This window comes from Dysidea avara, chromosome 8, assembly GCF_963678975.1.
Source record: "Dysidea avara chromosome 8, odDysAvar1.4, whole genome shotgun sequence".
Taxonomy (NCBI): Eukaryota; Metazoa; Porifera; class Demospongiae; order Dictyoceratida; family Dysideidae; genus Dysidea; species Dysidea avara.
The window spans coordinates 10,433,861-10,453,315 of NC_089279.1; the positions used below are offsets into that span (position 1 = coordinate 10,433,861).

At 38.4% G+C, this 19,455-nt stretch overlaps 1 protein-coding gene across 1 annotated transcript; it reads left to right on the top strand.

Moving 5' to 3' along the window:
- The first annotated feature begins 1,150 nt into the window (after positions 1 to 1,150).
- On the top strand, positions 1,151 to 19,213 carry LOC136263548 (uncharacterized). Its single transcript, XM_066058157.1, has 3 exons — positions 1,151 to 1,250; positions 10,089 to 10,458; positions 17,433 to 19,213. Exons 2-3 carry the CDS (start codon positions 10,092 to 10,094, stop codon positions 19,121 to 19,123), a joined length of 2,058 nt encoding a protein of 685 aa, XP_065914229.1. The 5' UTR covers positions 1,151 to 1,250; positions 10,089 to 10,091; the 3' UTR covers positions 19,124 to 19,213.
- Positions 19,214 to 19,455: the final 242 nt, after the last annotated feature.

Sequence of the window (19,455 nt, forward strand, 5' to 3'; positions counted from 1 at the left end):
TTTCAACAGACAGTGCAAAAATGACTATCCCTTTGCTCATGGAGATTTTGCATTCAACAGAGTTAAGGTCAAGTTTCTGATATTTCTCTGTTTCATAGGCTTTTAGTAACCTTCTTTGCGAGTCCCCAGTGGGATGGTAGCTACATAGTAGCCAGCCATGAGAAGTCAGAATGTTTAAGTACTGCTTCAATCCAGGGTCCCAAGCTGTGTGGGTCCATTGGCATTTGCCTAGACTGCAAGCTGCCATGGATCCTGGTCTAGTCTGCTTTCGATCAAGTTGGTGTCACGTTTCTGACTCCCTGCTACACATAATTTCAGTAGCTTTCTTTGTATGCAGGCTTCAATAGGGCACTTCTTTGTAAGCAGGTTTTAATAGGGTAGTGACTAATCAAGAAATTCAACACATTTACTGGTGCTAAAAACTATTGTAAAGGTCAACCCTTTTTCATTTGTCTCTTGTTGAATTTCGAGACATTTATTTTCCCAATGTATCCCTCTCCGCTCTCTTAATTACAGAAATTAATTGCTATTACAGTAGCTATAATGCATGCACAACGCGAGGCACAACATCTTCACACTTACCATTGGCACGAGGGCTGACCACTCCAAGAACTCCAACTCTATCAATGCCCTTACTGATACTAAAATCTCCTTTCTGGCAACTTCCCCAGCTTCTTTACACGCCAAGCTACCCGCGGATATCAACACTCACGTGACTGATTCAACAGAAAACGGTCGCGAAATCACGGAAATCAACTGTGAAATCAATTTCATACGTGAAATCACGAAGAAATCAGAAATCAACTTAGAAATCAGAAATCACTTGAAATCGCCCTTCGAAATCAGAAATCATATCGATCGTACGAAATCTCGTACGCTATTTTAGTAAGTGTCGGACCCCTCGCGCGTATCTCGCCTCGCATCAGCCCGGCCTTCGAAGACTCAGTAGTTTAGCCATACACGCGGCGCACCTGGTGAACACATACTTTGACAACGCTTCTAGCCTTTTACAGAAAATGGATGGTGTTGTCTAGACCATAGATATTATAGCTCTTCTATAATATCTATGTCTAGACCATAGGGGGCGCGTAACGGACTCCTCCCTTCCAAATGTAGGTCGCGTGATTTTAATTTCTATTAAAAAATTACAGCCACGCCAAACACTATTGTCGCTAACCCGTCTGGATAAAAAGATCTCCATAGAATCAAGAGCATCAATCTGATTTTACGTAGTCCACCGTGTCTGATCTGTAAGTTTGTATGTTTTTACTTCAGTTTGTATGCACGTGTACGATGTGTATAGGCTATTTAAAGGAAGTGGTTATGCACATATCAAAGTTTTGTCCCACCTATCCCCATGCGGGCAAGGAGGGGAATTAGGTGGGGATTTGACCAAAGTCTCAGTCTAAGTCAGAGTATTGATTGCCGATCTCAGAAATATATAGTTTGTTGGGTTGGAATTAGCTACTTTGGCATGCATAGTGCTTTAAAACACTGAAAAAAAGGTACGTTTTTTTCTCCAAGGTTCCCCATTCATTTTAAAGGGAAGTATGGCACAATTTAATTAGGAAGCCATCTAGCAGCCTGGACTGTCTTGAAACTGCAGTTGCTTCTAGCTGTAAGTTTGTACATTTAATGAGAGTAACTTGAGGTCTTATTGGATCTCAGTGATCTTTGTATGCTTTGTGGTGAGCAAATATGTTTCACCTACTGCACACTTCTCAATACAATGGTGTATACCCATAGGTAAGAGGCTATGTCAAGTAAGTAAAAACATCAAGTTAACAACTTATAAAGGTAAACAACTAAAGTGGAGGTGTTACAATGATGTAACAATACCTAAGCTGGAGTTGTGGTTTCAATTACGGCATTGTTATGCCAACTTGAAAGTAGTTTATACTTTTGAACTGATGACACAGCCATCAGAAAATTGTTGTGGAGCTGAAAATCGCTAACCAGAGCGAAGTAACTATGCCCTTTGAAGTAAGCACCAGTGACTACCTTTCACCTGACAGTATGTTTTTAAAAGTATTCTACATACGTCACAAGGCTTGAGAAGATTACAAAACAACACAAAACTTACTTATATGTAATGCACACAATAAAACTAAGATTTTCATGATAATCAGCATGTGGACAAACCACATAGCGATTTTCATCCTTATTGGAGCTCGGATGATGGAGCAATCCTAAGTTAAACACTAGTTGTTATTTTGTGCCAGGGTTCTATTGGGGAATATACAGAGACTTTTTTATTACAGAAATCTTGGATACTGGAATGCCTACTATATATAGTGAGACTACTACGTGAATAACATAAGGTAGAAAAGTAGAGGTAGTGGGTAGCTAGCAGCGGTAGCCCCAGCTGAGTTTTGTGGTTTGTTTATTTTTGTTTAGTGATTTTTTTGTCTAAGTTTTACTGTTGGTTCAATAGCGAGTCCTGCTTATTGAACCAACTTTCGGTTCAGGAACCACTACCTATTTTAACTTAAGTTTTATTCTCAGTGGACCTATCAAATACACAGTGTGTGTGTGTAATGTTGGGGCAATTACTTTTTAAAAGTAACTCGTTACATATTACTTTCAACACTATTTAGTTACAGTTACATATTACCCATAAATAAAGTAACTATAATAATATTACTTTTTCATACATGTACAGCAGCATTAGTACAGATGAAAAAATTACATGTGCGTGTATTGAAGGTCTACTGGCCAGTAGCCTGAGTGCAATTAATTTAAAAGTACATTATTTTGTATGCATGTAAACAAGATTAATTATTGGACAACGGTTACAACAATTAGTGCATGGACAAAAATAATGATAGGTACAAGGGTTGTCAGAATCAAAATTAAGTACAAAATGATGCCATAAAAAGTGACAGATTTTACAAAACCGGGTAGTGCTAAAAGCCGGAATGGAACGGAACGGGGCGCGTGCCAAGTTAATACATCGCTTTTGCAGATTGTACACCGTTTCTTACCATTACATAGTGACTAGAATTGTGCTGAAGTTAGTTTTCTTCTACTTGTAGGCATGCTAGGAATCGCTCGCTCGAAGTTTCTATTTAATGCCCACTACACGAAAGCGTTTTGCAATTACCTACGCTGAAAAACTATCATTTAACCTGCTAAACTATTATTTTGTAAGTACTATAAGCATATGATTCACAGCCACTAACATGCACTGTGGTTAACTCTCGTAAATTATTGCCCATGCTGGCAGACTTCAGAAAACCATCCTCGCTGTTACTAAAGAGTTGGACACGACTATAACATGAAAATACTACAGTAGTTTACCTTTTAGAAAGTTAAGGAAGCAATTCTACATCAGGATTAAACAGAATTTGATGGATTGGTAAGAGCACAACATGCTACGTGGCGGGTATTAAATAGAAACTTCGATAGTGTGAAATCGCACATCAGGCAAAATCTAACTAACACCACCAGTGGATAGCTACACTATTGTACTAGTAGTTTTGACACTCAGTACCACTCAAACTACTCGAGGCTGGTTTCAACAGACGTCTTTTCTGGCTGGGGGGGGGGGGGGGGGGTGTAGAGCTCAAATGGCGGTTTTAGGCCTTTTTAAAGGACCTGGCTTGGCAAAAATCAGTGGTTTACTGGTGGACAGCCTGACAATGTTGGCCAGATGTTTTTTTTCTGTGGATTTTGCTACATATCAGCCACTAAGGAGCCAGCACAGCCCTGTAATCTCGTCTCTGGACTCTAATCGTGGTCTACCTCCATTTTGAGGTCCACCCCGCCACCCCCCACCCTCCACCCCCTTGTGAGCACCCGTGATACTACTTTGCTCATCCAAGAGCTCAGATTTTCTATCTTATTTGGCGGGAAACTCTACAAGCAGCTACATGTACTGGAAGTGGTCTGAAAGGTAACAGATTGATGCATCTTTAGTGTAAATTTCATATGCGTGCTTGTTATCCTTGGAGAGTTCTGTTGGCTTGAATTCTTTAAAACCGTTTATCTCGAAACTTCTAATGTGCGATTTGGATCGTTTTTCCAAAATCCAGTCACAAATATTCCTAACTTTATTCTTTATTACATTGATTGGAAGGGATAGATCAATTGTATAGGTAAAGATTTCCAAAGTCTGGGTAGTCTTCTGAAATAAAAATTCACCAGTCATTGATTTGTTGTGTGACAATGATCTGGTGATGCTAGTGGTAAATGATACGTAATCTAAAATATTGAAAGCTGCAGTAAGATTTTTTAAGGAGTTGATAAAGAAACAAATGTGATAAGAATCAAGTTGGTACATTAGAGGTAACATCTTCAGGTTAAGGAAACGTTGCTTGTTAACATATTACATATTATATTACATTGTGTCCACAGCCTTAAGCTGTCACATGTGAAACTAGCTACTACCGTATCACGTGACATGATTGCATTGTTGGACAATGTGCAAATCTTGGTTATAAGTATTTACTAACGAGATTACTAACTTCGTTACTTGTAGTAATAATACCACACAAAAACAGCCTAGCTGTAAAAAAGATGATGTGGCCTTACAATGCCTGGGTGAAAAAAGTTGTGAAATCAAAGGTGGCGGCCAAGAAATGGCTACAATGATGTTAATGCTAATAAATTTTAACAATGCACACAGCCATTATTAAAATTTTTTAGCATTAACATCATTGCAGCCATTTCTTGGCCGCCACCTTTGATTTCACAACTTTTTTCACCCAGGCATTATAAGGCCACACCATTTTTTTATAGCTAGGCTGTTTTTGTGTGGATTTCACTCCTTTTTGTACTTTATAAGGCCCCAAAACAGCCTATGGCTGACTTTGAGGTTTGTTTTTACTCACATTTCTACTTTTCTATGTAGATACAATGATGATTATTGAAGACAGACTTATAAATGTATTTCATTGCATGATTTAATTCAATATTTGATAATATTATTGTAATACTCTAATAGAGTGCGCATTTTTTTTGAGGACTTCTAATAGAACATACATAGAATGTTCTAGAACAATCTAGAACTTCTATTGGTAGATCTATGAAATTACAAATGTTTGATTATAAGCAGATTTCAACTAGAAATTTCATTTATAAAGTAGAAATTAGTGAGGTGATCTGCCAAGGTAGCAGTGGTTAAGGATGCAGGTAGGTATGGACGATGCAGGTAGGTATGGATGTCCTTGGTTCGAACTCCGGTAGGTTTTGTTTTTTTTTCAACTTTTTTTTGTACACCTTTTTACCCTGTGGTGACTGCTCTATTAGAGTATCTCGATCCCGTGATTTTACACTTGCTTAGGTTTTGCTTTATAACTTTGTTGCTGTAACTCTATTGCTATTCAAACTATGAAAATGGCACTGCTATGATGATCAGCCTATCTACACACCAATTTTCAAATCATTTCTATAGTCAGTTTACTCTGTAGCCGTGACAAAAGTTTGATCTTTGTTTACATGAATAAATGCTCATAACTCCTTGCAGATTACTCAGATTCACAGCAAACTTGGTACGTGAATCCACTGTTACACACTCTTCATTTATGCCAAACATCAAGGCAATCAAGGTACATGTTTGCATTTTATAGCAATTTTTGCAAAGTGTGCGAAAAGAAATCGAATCCCTAGTAGCCCAGTACAGCATAAGAAAAAAACAAAGAAATTAAAACAAAATTTTGAACGCCCATATCTCGCAAATGGCTGTTGCAAATTTGATCAAATTTGCTGTGTGGCGTACCCTACCAGGGGGACAGCTATAATGCAAAAATGGTGTGCTTTGGAGAAGGGCCATGGAGCTATGCATGCATGAAAAAGCTGTTTTCTTTCTTCCTGTAAATATACTCACGGTGTAGTCACTGGCTTTCTTGGCCGCACAACACACTACCGTGTGTCTTGATTACTGAATATTATACTTGTTACAGTAACTTCATTACTTGTAGTAATAATATTACTTAATATTATACTCGTTACAGTAACTTCATTACTTATGTAATGCATTACATTCGTAAGTAAAGTAACTTGATTACCTGTTTTTATAGCGTATTTTGTTATATTACTTAGTTACCACAAAAGTAATAATCACTACGTAATGCATTGTGTGTGTAGTCTGGAACATTGCAGACCCTATCAGCTTATTGATTAGAGATTATAAGCACCTGTTGGAATGTAATCCCTAATTGATAAGCCCCAGCGGATAGGGTCTGCGATGTACCAGATCAATGCATGTTCGTGTGGGTGGGTGTGCATGCATGCGTGTGCCTCTGTGTGCGTGTGTGTGTGGGTGTGCGCATGTGCTTGTGTGTGTGTGCGCGTGATACGTCCCTTCTCACCTTCAGCTGTGAGACATGGAACAGCCCCCTGTGGGTTACTAGTCCTTCCCCAGGAGTATTTTGTATAATGAACTGTTCTCTTGCTGCTTGCTGTCATAGCAAGGTCACATGATTTTTAAAAGTAGTGATTTTTAGCTACAACAACTTGTAGCTAGGGCATGGAAAATGCTGCAGATTGATATATAGGTTTGCCAGATTTGCTTATGTAATAGCTAAACAAACAAGTAGGCAGTTCTCCAGATGTGCCTCTATTGAGTACCATTGGTAGCCATGGCACAAAACGAAAACAAGTGACATATGTAGAATTACATCACGTTGTATTACAAAGTACATAGCATCGCCAGTAAACTATCATAGACATTGTTGTATCTTACAATGGGCAAAAACCATTCAACCCATGAACTGGACTACTTCTAGCTACACGTGGTGAACAAGAATACTCTTCTCCCATATGTTTTCTGTGGGAAGAACTTTCATTGGAGCACAACCAAATGCCTTTCTTCTCTGATCATGAAGAAACTCACCAGAAGAGCACCGTCTTTACTGGGTCAACACTATGAAACCAATGAACCTACCACCTAACCCCACCGTCTTTACTGGGTCAACACTATGAAACCAATGAACCTACCACCTAACCCATCTACAGGAAGCGCAACTGTTTTGCCACTCTTACTATGCAATTTACGGGAGAAAAATTCCAGAATTTTGTGTGTTGGGGGGGGGGGGGGGGGGGGGGGATTGACATCACTATGTCTAGCCATAATGTTGATAAACAAAGGTACCCGTGTCAGAGGCATCGTGTGGCTAGTGCTGTTATGTTTAGTATATAAGAACAAGTATCTCCAGGAAAAGACTCAGCCAATTCAAGGTGCTTTAGCCCAGGGTAGGTGTCCATGCTATTCATGAATGTAGGGCTGGTCTTTGGCCAGTCTGGTTTTGTGAGGGATGGGAAAGTGTGTGTAGTGAAACTGAAGAAATTTTGTGTACTGCAAATGAAAAGAACACTTTGATGGGGTTTTGAATGTGATTAATTCCTTTGAGCACACAGCATTTGATGATGTAGATCAATTATCAATGAGTAGTGAAAGATTTTGGGGGCTCTTGAATGACTTGTTGTGGGTACAGCTGTTGGTATCAATGGTCTATTGCTTGACGTTTTCAGTGAAGTGTTGTGGTGCACCTTTATTAGATTATATCCTCAAACTGGCTGTTCCAGACTGTTTTGGAGGAGAGATGTGTGCCTTCAGAATAGAGAGATGCTCTGCTGGTCCCTGTTCCTAAGAAAGGAGGCTTGTCCTGCTGTGATAATTGGAGAGGAGTTAACTTTTTGATGTGATGGGAAAACTATTCTCCAGGTGCTGAATGACATTGCAGTTGATATTCAAAGAAATTGTCTTGGATTCTCAGTGTGGGTACAGATCTGACAGAGGTTGTACTAACATGATATTCTGTGTTCATCAGCTAGTGGAGAAGGCCATTGAACACAATACTAAAGTGTTTTTACTATTTGTTGACTTACTTGTAGTGAGGATATGGTTTTGACTGCTAGGATGTGATGAAGTAGCTAGTGAGCTTGGTCTTACCCTAAATGTCCCTAAGATGAAACTGCTGGGATTGGTCTTACTGATGATGACCTGGCCCCATTGGTAGATGTAGTGGAAGTTGTTGATGAGTTTATATATTTGGGATTGCTGGTTGAGGCACATGGTAGGGTGGTTGGTAAAGTTGGCTGAAGGAATGCACAAGTATCTAGAGCTTTAGGCAGTCTCTGTGATTCTGTATTTACTGCATCAGATTTGACACATTAAAGACCAGAATGATGGTGTATAGCGATATGTAGTGTTGAGAGTGTTGCTATATGGTGCTGAACCTGGGCCCCACCCAAGAGCTGGTTACTAAGTTATACAGGTTTCACCGATAATGTGTTCATTGGGTATTAGTAGAAGTATTTGGTGGAAGGAACACCCTACTGCTGCTGAGCTGGCTGGTAGATTTGACATGATTGAGAGTATTGGCAACTTACAAATACACTGGTTAAGATGGTTAGGATATGTTGCTAGAATGGCACCTGAAGAAGATGTTGTTTGGCTGGCTCCATCAGAAGGGTTCTGCACATGGTGCCAAGCTTCATTGGAGGGACAAGGTCTAACAGTGTTTGAAGAAGTGTGAGATAAATGAAACATCATGGTATAAGGAAGCGCAGGATCATGCCAGATGACACTCACTTTGTAATGAGCGACTAGATATGATTGCGCCACCTTTAGAGAATCCTTATATATTTGTACAAAAAAAGACCACAAGATATCACAAGACATTAGTGCCACCCATCCTCACCGATGATAGTAAAGAGTAATCATATCCTTTAGACAACATCATCTCAGAATGGCTGGCTTCAAGTCAAGTTTGTGTCTGTGTGTGTGTATGTGTACGTCTGTGTGTTGTGTGTGAGTGAGTGTGTGTGTGTGTGCGTGCGTGCGTGCGTATGTGCATGCTTGTATGTGTCTGTGTCTGAGGCAGCATAGCCAAGTGGCTAGAGCATTGGCCTGGTAATCAAAAGGTTCCAGGTTTAATGTCCGGTTATGCCAATTTGGAAGCAACCCGCCCGAATGGTACCCAGTGTTTACTGGGGAAGCAAATGCTCAACTGTCCTTGTCTTGTTTAGCAGTGTTGGGGTTGTTGTGGAACTTCGGGTTCCACATCCTCTCTCTGCAAGACCTGGACAGTCCTCCTGTGGGTTACTAGCCCTGCCCCTAGAGGATTTGCCTGCACAAGGAGGAATAATTGTATTACACATGGGTGCCATAGGCTTTGCTAGGCTTTGTTTTGTGTGTGTGAGCGCGTGTGCATTCTCAGTCTTGTCAATATAATGAAGATAATCGACATCTTGTATTGTACAGGCTGCTGAATGGTTATGTTGCTGAAAAGTCTAGACAATCGGAGTGGTTTGAGGAGAAGATAGCTAACTTTAGTAGTAAGTCATCTTGTAGAGAGTTCAGTTACAAACAAATCATTCTTTAGAGAGTTCAACTACATTACAAGTTGCCATGTAGAGAGTTCAGTTACAAACAAGTTAACCTGGAGAGATTTCAGCTACAAACAAGTCACCCTGTAAAAAGTTTAGCTACAAAACAAGGCACCCATAGAGAGTTTAACAACTTCAAACAAGTTACCCTGTAGAGAGTTCAGCTACACAACAAGTCAGTGTAGAGAACTCAGCTAACTACAAGTCGCCTTGTAGAGAGTTCAACCACAACAAGTCACCCTGTAGAGAGTTTAGCTACACAAATTCACCTTGTAGAGTTCAGCTAAATTGTAAGTCACCTGATCATCATGTAGAGAGTTCAGCAACAAACAAGTCACCATGTAGAGAGTTTACCTCCAAAAAGTCATCGTGTAGAGAATTCAAATACACAAAAATCACCCTGAGCTGCAAACAAGTCACCCTGTAGAAAGTTTCAGTGACATCCCTTTGGTATATTCAAAAGGGAACATGACTCGCTTGCATGTCTATAAAGTATAAAAAAAATATCCTAGATGCTTTTCCTAAGAGATGCACTAGGTACTAGGTACTAGATATAAAAACGTGACTCTTCAGCACTGTTGTGTTAAAAGCCAAGGTCGCTCCCCCAAATCACAAATGCATACACATAATTATGATCCATGTAAATTATACATTTCTTAATGAGACTAGGTATGTGATAACCACAGTTGTAGTGTTGCAGTATTATTGTTTATCAGTATTTACACCTAGTGACGTTGCTTCTTCTTTTCTGACAGGACATGAATGAAAAGATTACTTCACTGAGCTTAGCAGTGTTCACACACTTCAATGAAAACTTGATTACTTCATTACCCATGAAAGATGTCACATTTCTTGCAAAGTTAAATTCTAAAGGTCTTTTTCCAGGTGATCTTAAAGCTCAAGTGAAATCTCAGTCCACATCAACAGAGGCAGCTGACTATTTGTTAGATAATAAAATTGCAGTAGATTTAAAGAATGGTAATGATGAGTCATTCATGCAGCTACTATCAGCAATGGAGGAGTACAATTCTTCCGTGGAGTCGACAGCCAAAGAAATTAGAAGAAAATTAAGTGAAGGGATCTCATCCACTAGAAAAAATGAAGATCAAATCTCAAATACAACAGGTTGGTCATACTTGATTTATAAGGACCCATGATACTGTGTCCACAATTTTCACACATAGTAACAGCTGAACATAAATGGCCCATTTTTCTGTCATCTATTCCTCAGGGTTGAACATCTTCCATACCAAATTTGAGCTAAATCGATACAGCATATGTACCATCAAAGTTTGTCTCATTATTTTCATACATATTTTTATTCTTCTTCAGTGTTTTCCTTTCGCAATACATACAAAAATTGATTGCCATAAGTTGCACAAACCCTTTAATCAGGGATTTTTCTAGGGGGGGGGGGGGGGGGGGGGGGCAAAGAGGGCATTTTGTCCCCCCTGAAAATAATTCTGCCCCCCCCCCGAACTCTGCCTCAACCAGCCCAATGATGAAACAATGATAAATTGATTTGAAATCATAAAATTTAGTTGATGGCTAGCTAGCTACAATAAAACAAATTTAGCCTAATTTAAGTTCTGCCCCCCTCAATTTCTGAAAAACTCGGATTGCCCCCCCTGAATTTATTTTCTAGAAAAATCCCTACGGCAGGCCTTTTGGGTTATTTTTAACTTGGAGAGCATAAAGAGCACATTACATCATATATATCTTCTAATTTGTGTACAGATTCGCACAAAGTTATAACAATTTTCAAAATGGTTTGAAAGTACTAGTCTAGTGATTTAATAGCTAAGGAGATACTGTATAAAGAATTTACAAAATTGTTCACCTAAATACCTTCATATTATTCCACCAGTAGCCATTTTACATGCCATTATCATTTTATATGATTCCTTCTTCCATAAATAATTTCTACATGTATAGCCTCTATCCCAAAACAATCCGTGATTGGAATGATTGGATTTCTCCTATAAAGTCTATTCACCTGTCCTAACTGTACTCATACCATAATTGTGTACTATTAGGCAACACCATTCAAATTGCATGTAATTTTGGGGTGTGCCCCTGGGTATTTCCACTATTTAAATTCAAATTCCAAAGCAAAGTTAAACAAGGGGACACTCTAATAGAACAGTCGCCAAGAAGTGAAAATGTGCACAAAAATGTCTAAAATCCAGGGCTTAAACCAGGAACCTCCACACCAACCCTTTACTACTCTGCCAAGTTGTTCACCTCTCTTAATTTTTGCGTTATAAAATAGTTTATTATACAACTAGCAGTGGTACCTGCTAGGGCTGAGTGATACTACCGTTTTAGTGATACATCGTGATATTTTGAAAGTATCGATATCGTGATTAACTATCGTGATACCATGCAAGGGCGTAGGAACGATTTTTAGAGTGGGGGGGGGGGGGGCCAAAGGCATCCAAAATCATCTAACTATAAACTGATCAACACCCAGCCCATGCAGCCCCAATTGATAGGGCTCCTGTAGCTCTCAGTTCATACGTGCGTTTATATATAGGTGTTGTGAAGTGTTATCACTAGCTAATAAATATAACCCTACAGCTACAATGTATGCACAGCTATCTGCTCACTCCCTATTCTGCTAATGGCCGCTATACCTACTGCACATGCTCGATGCATGTATATATCACGTGAGAAGTCATGGTCACGTGAAGGTCTTTCCTTTATGTTTATTGTACAGTACCTCCACTACAAGGATTATAACATTAACAGTGTTATCCGCTAAGCGAAACATCATACCTTGAAGGAACTGGGTTATCTGCTATAGCAGGTTCCGACTGTGAGGATCACATGAACCCCACACCACTACTGCGTTCATGGCTGGCTACTCTCATTTACATATCCTTGTATGCCTCTCTTTTAGACTAGTCTACTTGATAAATCAACTCTTCACCAAATTCAATAGTCAGTACTCAGAAGTCAGCAACTCCTGTACATTCACGCACTACAATGAGACTGCCCTCTTAGATCTGCTGCTATCCTTCCATTCGAGCATAACCTTTCCCATCATAATACCACCGATGTGGCATTCTTTCCACTATTTAAGTTTCTCACTGCACAGGCTCCAGGAAAATATTTGAACAACAGATGTCACGTGCAAGGATTAATCATAAATAAAATTATAGGCGCTTTTGGGTGTAACAGTGAATGGCTTGACAGTTGTGGAGGACTCGAGGGAGGGACTGGTGATGCCAGTACTGGTACGTGGTGTTGTATGGCTTCTCATATGGATGTATGTATTTCTGTGTATATAGCTTTGGCTGATTGTTTCAACCTGAGCTAGTCGGCCCCAAAAGTGGGGGGGCCAAAACATGCTTTTGAGAATAGTGTGGGGGCCATGGCCCCCCTGCCCCCCCCCCCCGGTTCCGACGCCCTTGTGTAACCATGCCTGTACATTACTGTCATTAAAAACCCATTTGTTATGCAGTAGTTGGCTAAGAATCCTTGTAAATGATTAAGTCCACTCATCTGGTTTCCCCTGCAGAGAGGTGTGAACACCATAACAACCTCAAAGCATGTGTTACAATAACTGTTACTGTAAACAAGGATGATGGTGGCTAGTTTGCTATCACCTATAAGGACTTCCTGCAGGAATGCTGAGCAATACATTATGTGGCACCAGCTATGATTGACTTATTTGTAAGTATCGTGAACTATTCAGTATCGTGAATAGTGGCTTTTGTATCAATCATGATACTAAAATGGCAGTATCGCTCAGCCCTAGTACCTGCCCTTCATGTAAAAACATTTAATTTTCCACATGTAGCTAAAATCAATACATTGGGAATGAAGGATTAAAGATCATGGCCTAAAGTGTACTTGTAGCATGCGTGGTGATATTGCCTTTACATGAACCTTATTGTCTATATTAATATAATAGTGAAATAATGTGAACATGGTGGTTAACCAAACAGTAGAACGCATGTAAGCGAAAGCAATACTTATTATCAAGACAATTTGGTGCTAGCAGTACCTGTTCCATCATGCTAGAATTGTAACAAGGAAAGTAAATCTACAAAAAGTATGTAAAGCAGTATGTAAAAAAAGTATGTACTTGCCATAGTTATACTGCAAGTAAGGGCTTAAGCAAAATTAAGTTAAAGTTAACACTGACGTAAACACTTCCAACATCATAAAGAATTGAAGTTACAAAAGAGATGGCTAATATATTTATAGAACACACAGACACATGTAGGTTGTGGGTTCAAATCCAGCCACAGGTACAACTTTTTTTCGTTTTATCTACCTTTTGGTGCATACTTTTTCTAACTTGACTTCTTTGCTAACATCTAAGTTCATAACATCCTGGTATTACTTCACAAATATGGACTGTTAGAAAAGTATACAGTAGCACATTTTATAGGTATAGGGCAAGCTTGGGTGGGTGCATGTTCACACTGGCAGTAACTGCAACAAGAGAGATGAGCTGTTTGTCCTGTGATTTGCTATTATAGAATGCAGCTAAAGTTTTCTCTACATCCTGTAGGAAAGCATGTAAAAGCTTGCACTAAACTTTGTGAAGTAGCTACAGTAGATGACGAGCATTTTATTTTGTGCATGAATTGTGTCGATACATGTACAGATTGGTCAGTAGGCATCATCAGTAGCTGACACAAAAAGTATGTCATGAAAAGGATCTGAGAAGAAGAGTTGTCATGCGCAGGAATCCATTTAACAGTTCTATGTGCTAAAACTTGGGCTGTTTGTTCATAATTTTGTAGCTCAGGTTTTCCCCTACATCAATGAAAAACAAACGAAAGCACATATAGATTTATAACTAGAGTTGCCAGATGATGAGTGCTTAATTTTGCCAAAGTCCCACAATACGTCCAGTGGTTAGTAATGCTGACTGAACCGAATAGAATATATGTAGACAGAGCGACAAGTTTATATACAAGTACACGAAAAAATTTGGAATTTTCAACTAGAGTAGGGACAATAACACATCAATAAAAAGTACTGAAACAAGTTGGAGTAGTCCATGATATTAAACCACCGTAAAACAATAAGAAGTGTTATATCCCTACTGTGCTCAAGATACCATAACGGAGATGCACAGTAGGGATATAACACTTCTTATTGCTTTACTGAAACGGCACTGCGCGCTCCAGCTATATCAATTATTGTCTGAAAAGTGGAGTATCCATTAGGCTTCGTTGTCAGCTATGTTCAACCCATTACACAGCATTTCGAATCAAGAACTGTTTTAAAAGCACTTCTACAATCCACGTATACCAAAAGAAATCGTGCTGTGCACCCCAATTATATTAATTATCGTCTGAAAAGTGAAGTATCCAGTACGCTTCGTATGAATCAAGAACTGATTGAAAAGCACCTCTGCAATCAAATCAGCCACTATGAAAAATACGGATGATTTCTGTTATGAAGGGAAGCCATCACACGCTACCGCCAAATCGACACTTTTCGCTGTAAGCAAAGATGAATGGGACACAAAGGAGGACACTGGTAAGTCCATGAAGAATGCATTGTACGTACTGCGGTGTGCCAAAAGGCACCTGTCGGGCCGAAGCAACGTCAAACAGTGAAAAATCAAGCCCGTAGCTTTAGCCATTATAGAGTTACGGTTGTCTGAAGACATCAGTCAGTCATTTACTTACTCAGTCAGTAGAAAATTCTGTCGAATAATTTATTTATTTATTTTTTTAATTCCGTAGCAACTTGTTGAAAGCATTTCAGGTTGATCTGAAAGGTTTTTTTGGGCTTAGTTTTACCTAACCAATACTGCCTCATTATCGTCAGGGAAAATTGAGGCTGGTTTTTGGGTGATATTTTGTGGGCCACGCCTACTCCTTTGTGGTCCCTACTATACAGTTACTATCGTACTGTATGATATATGTATATATATATATTTATTGATTTCATAAATCTATTCATAGAAACTCTAGATTTTCTTCTATATTATGTGCATCACTGTTTAAATAAACAGTGGCTATATATGTGACCGAATTTTAGAAAACCGTCGATATCCGCACAATTTTCATATTGGATTTTATTTGTTCTTTGTTTTCTACAGGGACAGAGGAATGGACTAGCCAAGTTTCAGCTTCATAAGTTAAGCAGCATTGGAAATACAGCACTAGACAGCTGAACGAGCAAATTATTGATATGCACAGAAGCTATCGAGAAAAGAATCTACAGGCGCTTACGTACACCATCATAACGTACTGATACAATGGCGTACGGAATTGAATCTTTGCTCATTGTGTTCGCCATGAATTTGTGCATCCACTAAGGTATAGTTTTTGTCCCAGGCATTCTTCTGTGTTTGAGAAGGAAGCAAATTCACTGAAAAACGATCGTTGGTAAATTCTTTCGTCACCGCAGTGTAAACAAACATCTGTAACTTTGATATTCTTTCATGTATGGAGATGAAACAAAGAGTTTTGTACTCCCTATGAATAAGCAAACACGATGATGCCCAGGATCTATCCATTGGAGGCTTAATTTGCCTACCAGTAAGGCGATAAAAACTTTCGTAAATTATTTTCTGGAGCTTGCGTTTTTACCCATAGTTTTTAAACGCATTTTATTACAAAAGTACTATTGTGCGTATATCGATAGTTTTCCAAAATTCGGTCACATATATATAATGTAATATATGTGCCAAGCATACATTAGTATCACATGATCAAGATACTCTAATAGAGTATTCAGTCTTGCTGCAATTTGTTGTCACGCATATGGACCAAACACTTTTATGCAATGCGAGCTAATTGAATTTTCTTATAACTATCAAGGTACAAAGACCTTTACTAATGTAATGGAAGTTTGTTTAAATATCCACAATAAGTGAAAATCGACCATACATGCATGAAGTGATATCAAAGGTGGCAGCCTGCAATGATATTATTATATTGTTACTTATAGCTATAATCTATAACACTACAAATTAATTGACATAATATTACTGTAGCCACTTCTTAGCTGCCACCTATGATATCACATCTTTTTCGTACTAGCCTATGTTTGGAAGGCTGCACAAGGGTTTTTGGGTTACGTTTAGTGCTGTTCACTTTAACTGAATAGCCAAATAATTGATCGGAGATTTCTAAAACTCCAATAACTGGTGATATAAATATTACATTGGCTCCCAGTTATTTTACTTAAATACACACTAATATTTTAGTAACTTACGAGTGTTGAACATACTAATCACTGTAATTTGGTGACTGAGTCTTGGTTTGTTATGTATCAATAGTCACACACTTAAATTTAATGTCAATCACACAAGCACATGTGCTCCATAAAGAGATATTTACTGTTATAAAACCATGCCTAAAGAGTGGAATATAATTGTAACAATTAACCAATTATCGTCAATTATTGGTGACCAATAAACCGGTGATTAAAATTTTGTAGGTGCATAGCTCTAGCTAAATTGGTAGAGCCAAAGTGGTCAATTGTGGGTTTTATTTTATCTGGGGGATATTTTTACAATTAATTGCTGCAGTTCAAATGAGAATACCAGCCAAACAACATTAACATGTGAGGTAGAGCCTTCTGAGATGTAATCAATTTTGCCATCAAAAATAGGACTCAGTTCTTGAACTACGTATGTTGAACAGCCACTTCACTTACTGTTTTCAATATGAGACAGGCTAAACAAGACTGACAACTAAGCAAAATAGCTACTTTGAAAATTGGCATTTGAGGTGCCCCGTTTGTCATGCCATACAAAATACGTCTACAACCATTCTTTCATTCAGGTGTAACTTACATATATATGTAGGAACAAATAGTTAGCTGGCACACAGAAAAAAAGTCAGTGGGATCATTACAATAAAGGTGCTAAGTATCATTTGCCATGTCAATTTAATTCCTACTTGAGTCTTGCCACTTTATTGCTATTATGTATGTAGAAATCAAAATTAATAAACATGTCAAGTCAGTGATATTGATATTCTCAACACTTTTTGGTTGAAATGACCCCTACTAACATCTAATTTTTGTGTTGACAATTGTATAGATAATTCTCATGATGCATGGCTTTACAAATTAAATTACTCCCACACTGAGATGAAATATTTTAACATTTTTAGCATCTAAATCATCTGAGAGTGCTGCAGACCAATCCAGAGCTCTAGTAAAATTTTTCAAACACTGGAGTATTGATCAAGCCTATCAACATTTGACCTCGTCAGTTGGAAAAGTTGTTGTACAAACTGGTGACTTACCTCACATGCAACGAGCCTGTATTCAGAAGATCAATGGATTAGGTAGTAATCTCCCACGAAAGTTAATACCCATAATAGAGAGCACATCTTCAGTTAATGGTCTACTTAATACATTGACAAAGTCTGAATATTGGAACTGGTTTGATACAAGACTGTTAGAAGCTGTTACACATGCCTCAGGATCACATGAGGCAGTAAAATCGTTAGATCATTTTAGAAAAACATATTATCAAATGAAAGTGAGTGAACTTGCCCTCTACAATGTTGAAATTAAACCATTTAAAAAATTTATAACTTTAGTTGAAAAATATGATAAACACCCTAGCAAGCTTACCATTGCAGATTTGCAGAAACATCAATATGAATTGGAGCAAGTCTTGGAAGGAGGACTTGTTTTGCTTACTATTAAAACAGGTTGTATTGAAATGACATGGCAGGTACCACAAGATCTGATTTACCGAATATATACCTCAATGAAGAGGAAACATGATGAGTTGTCATTGTTAGCAGTCAAATCTCTGGTCTGTGAGGCAGCAGATCAATGTGCAGGTCTTCCTATTTTGTGGCGTGGACAAGAAGTAGGGGAGGTTGGTCCTATTGAGCCATTACCAGAACATGTTAGACAAGAACCATACTCTTTACCACAAGGATTTCAATGGATTACACTGAGCAATAGTAATGTTGAAGAAGTAGTTAATTTCATGAAGAAAGAATCATCTATAATGTTCAATTTTGCTACATTTTGTTTCATTACCACACATCCACACACTAAGAAGGAATGGCAGTTAGGTATCAGAGCATCTAATGGTAAACTAGTAGGTGTAGTTTTAGCTTCTCCATGTTGTATGACCATTGGAGGGATATCAGTAATGTGTGTTTGTCCAACAACGAGGTTTCATTTAAAATATCGTAACAAACGAATTTGGTATATGGCTGAGAAGGAACTCCAGAGAAGAACTAACCTGAGAAATATTAATCAATTTCTTCACAAATGTATAGCTGGTTTTCTCAAGCCTGCAACTACCCTCACAATATGGTATTGTAAAATCACCCATCCTGCAAGCCAATTCCCCCATTCCTCCAGAAGTACACCTGGTTGGAGAACAATGACATCAGAAGATGTTCCTAAAGCATTAGTTCTTGTCAACAAGTATTCATCACAGTTTGAAATCAGACAAGTCTTTACTAGTGAAGAAGAATTTTCTCATCATTTTCTGTGTCCAGCTGTACCAAATTATGTGATCACTTACATAGTGGAAAATGAGACTAACAACATTACTGACCTTGTGAGGTGTGTTCTAGAATTCGGCGATGATGGTGAAGTAGTGACTTGTATTAATCCAGTGATATCCACACTTACTCCAGTTAAACAACTAATATCAGATGTGATAGTATGTGCTAGAGATACTGGTGCTGATGGTTTGGTAATAGAACAACATAACATCAAAAGTGACATCCTGTTGTCACTTTCATTACAGCCATTTTCATCCTCAGACTGTTACTTCTACAACTACAAGTACCACGAAGTATCTGAAGCAAATTACTTTGCAATATAATTTACACTTTTAGATCTGTGTACTAATTAAGTTATTTTTACTGCATAAACTACACATTTGCTATAAATCAAGACTCACGATAGTGAGGCACATGGCTAAGAAACTACAAAGGGCATACGATAAAGTGCGTGTGGCTACTACCATAGTAGGTTAATTATGTACATATAGGGAAGCTTTTGCAATTTATCCCTGACTTTCCCATTAGAAATAATATAATTATGGTACAGCAGGTGCCAGAATTGCAATCTTGTTGCTTAGTTTTCTCACAACTGCGAAAATAAGAGTAGGTTCACTTTATTATGCTGATGTCTTGGCTTGTGTTAGTGTTATAA

Coding starts and splice junctions, on each gene's coding strand:
- LOC136263548 (XM_066058157.1), top strand. CDS start 10,092: ATGAATGAAAAGATTACTTCACTGAGCTTAGCAGTGTTCACACACTTC. Junction 10,459..17,432: donor TCAAATCTCAAATACAACAG/GTTGGTCATACT, acceptor TAACATTTTTAG/CATCTAAATCATCTGAGAGT.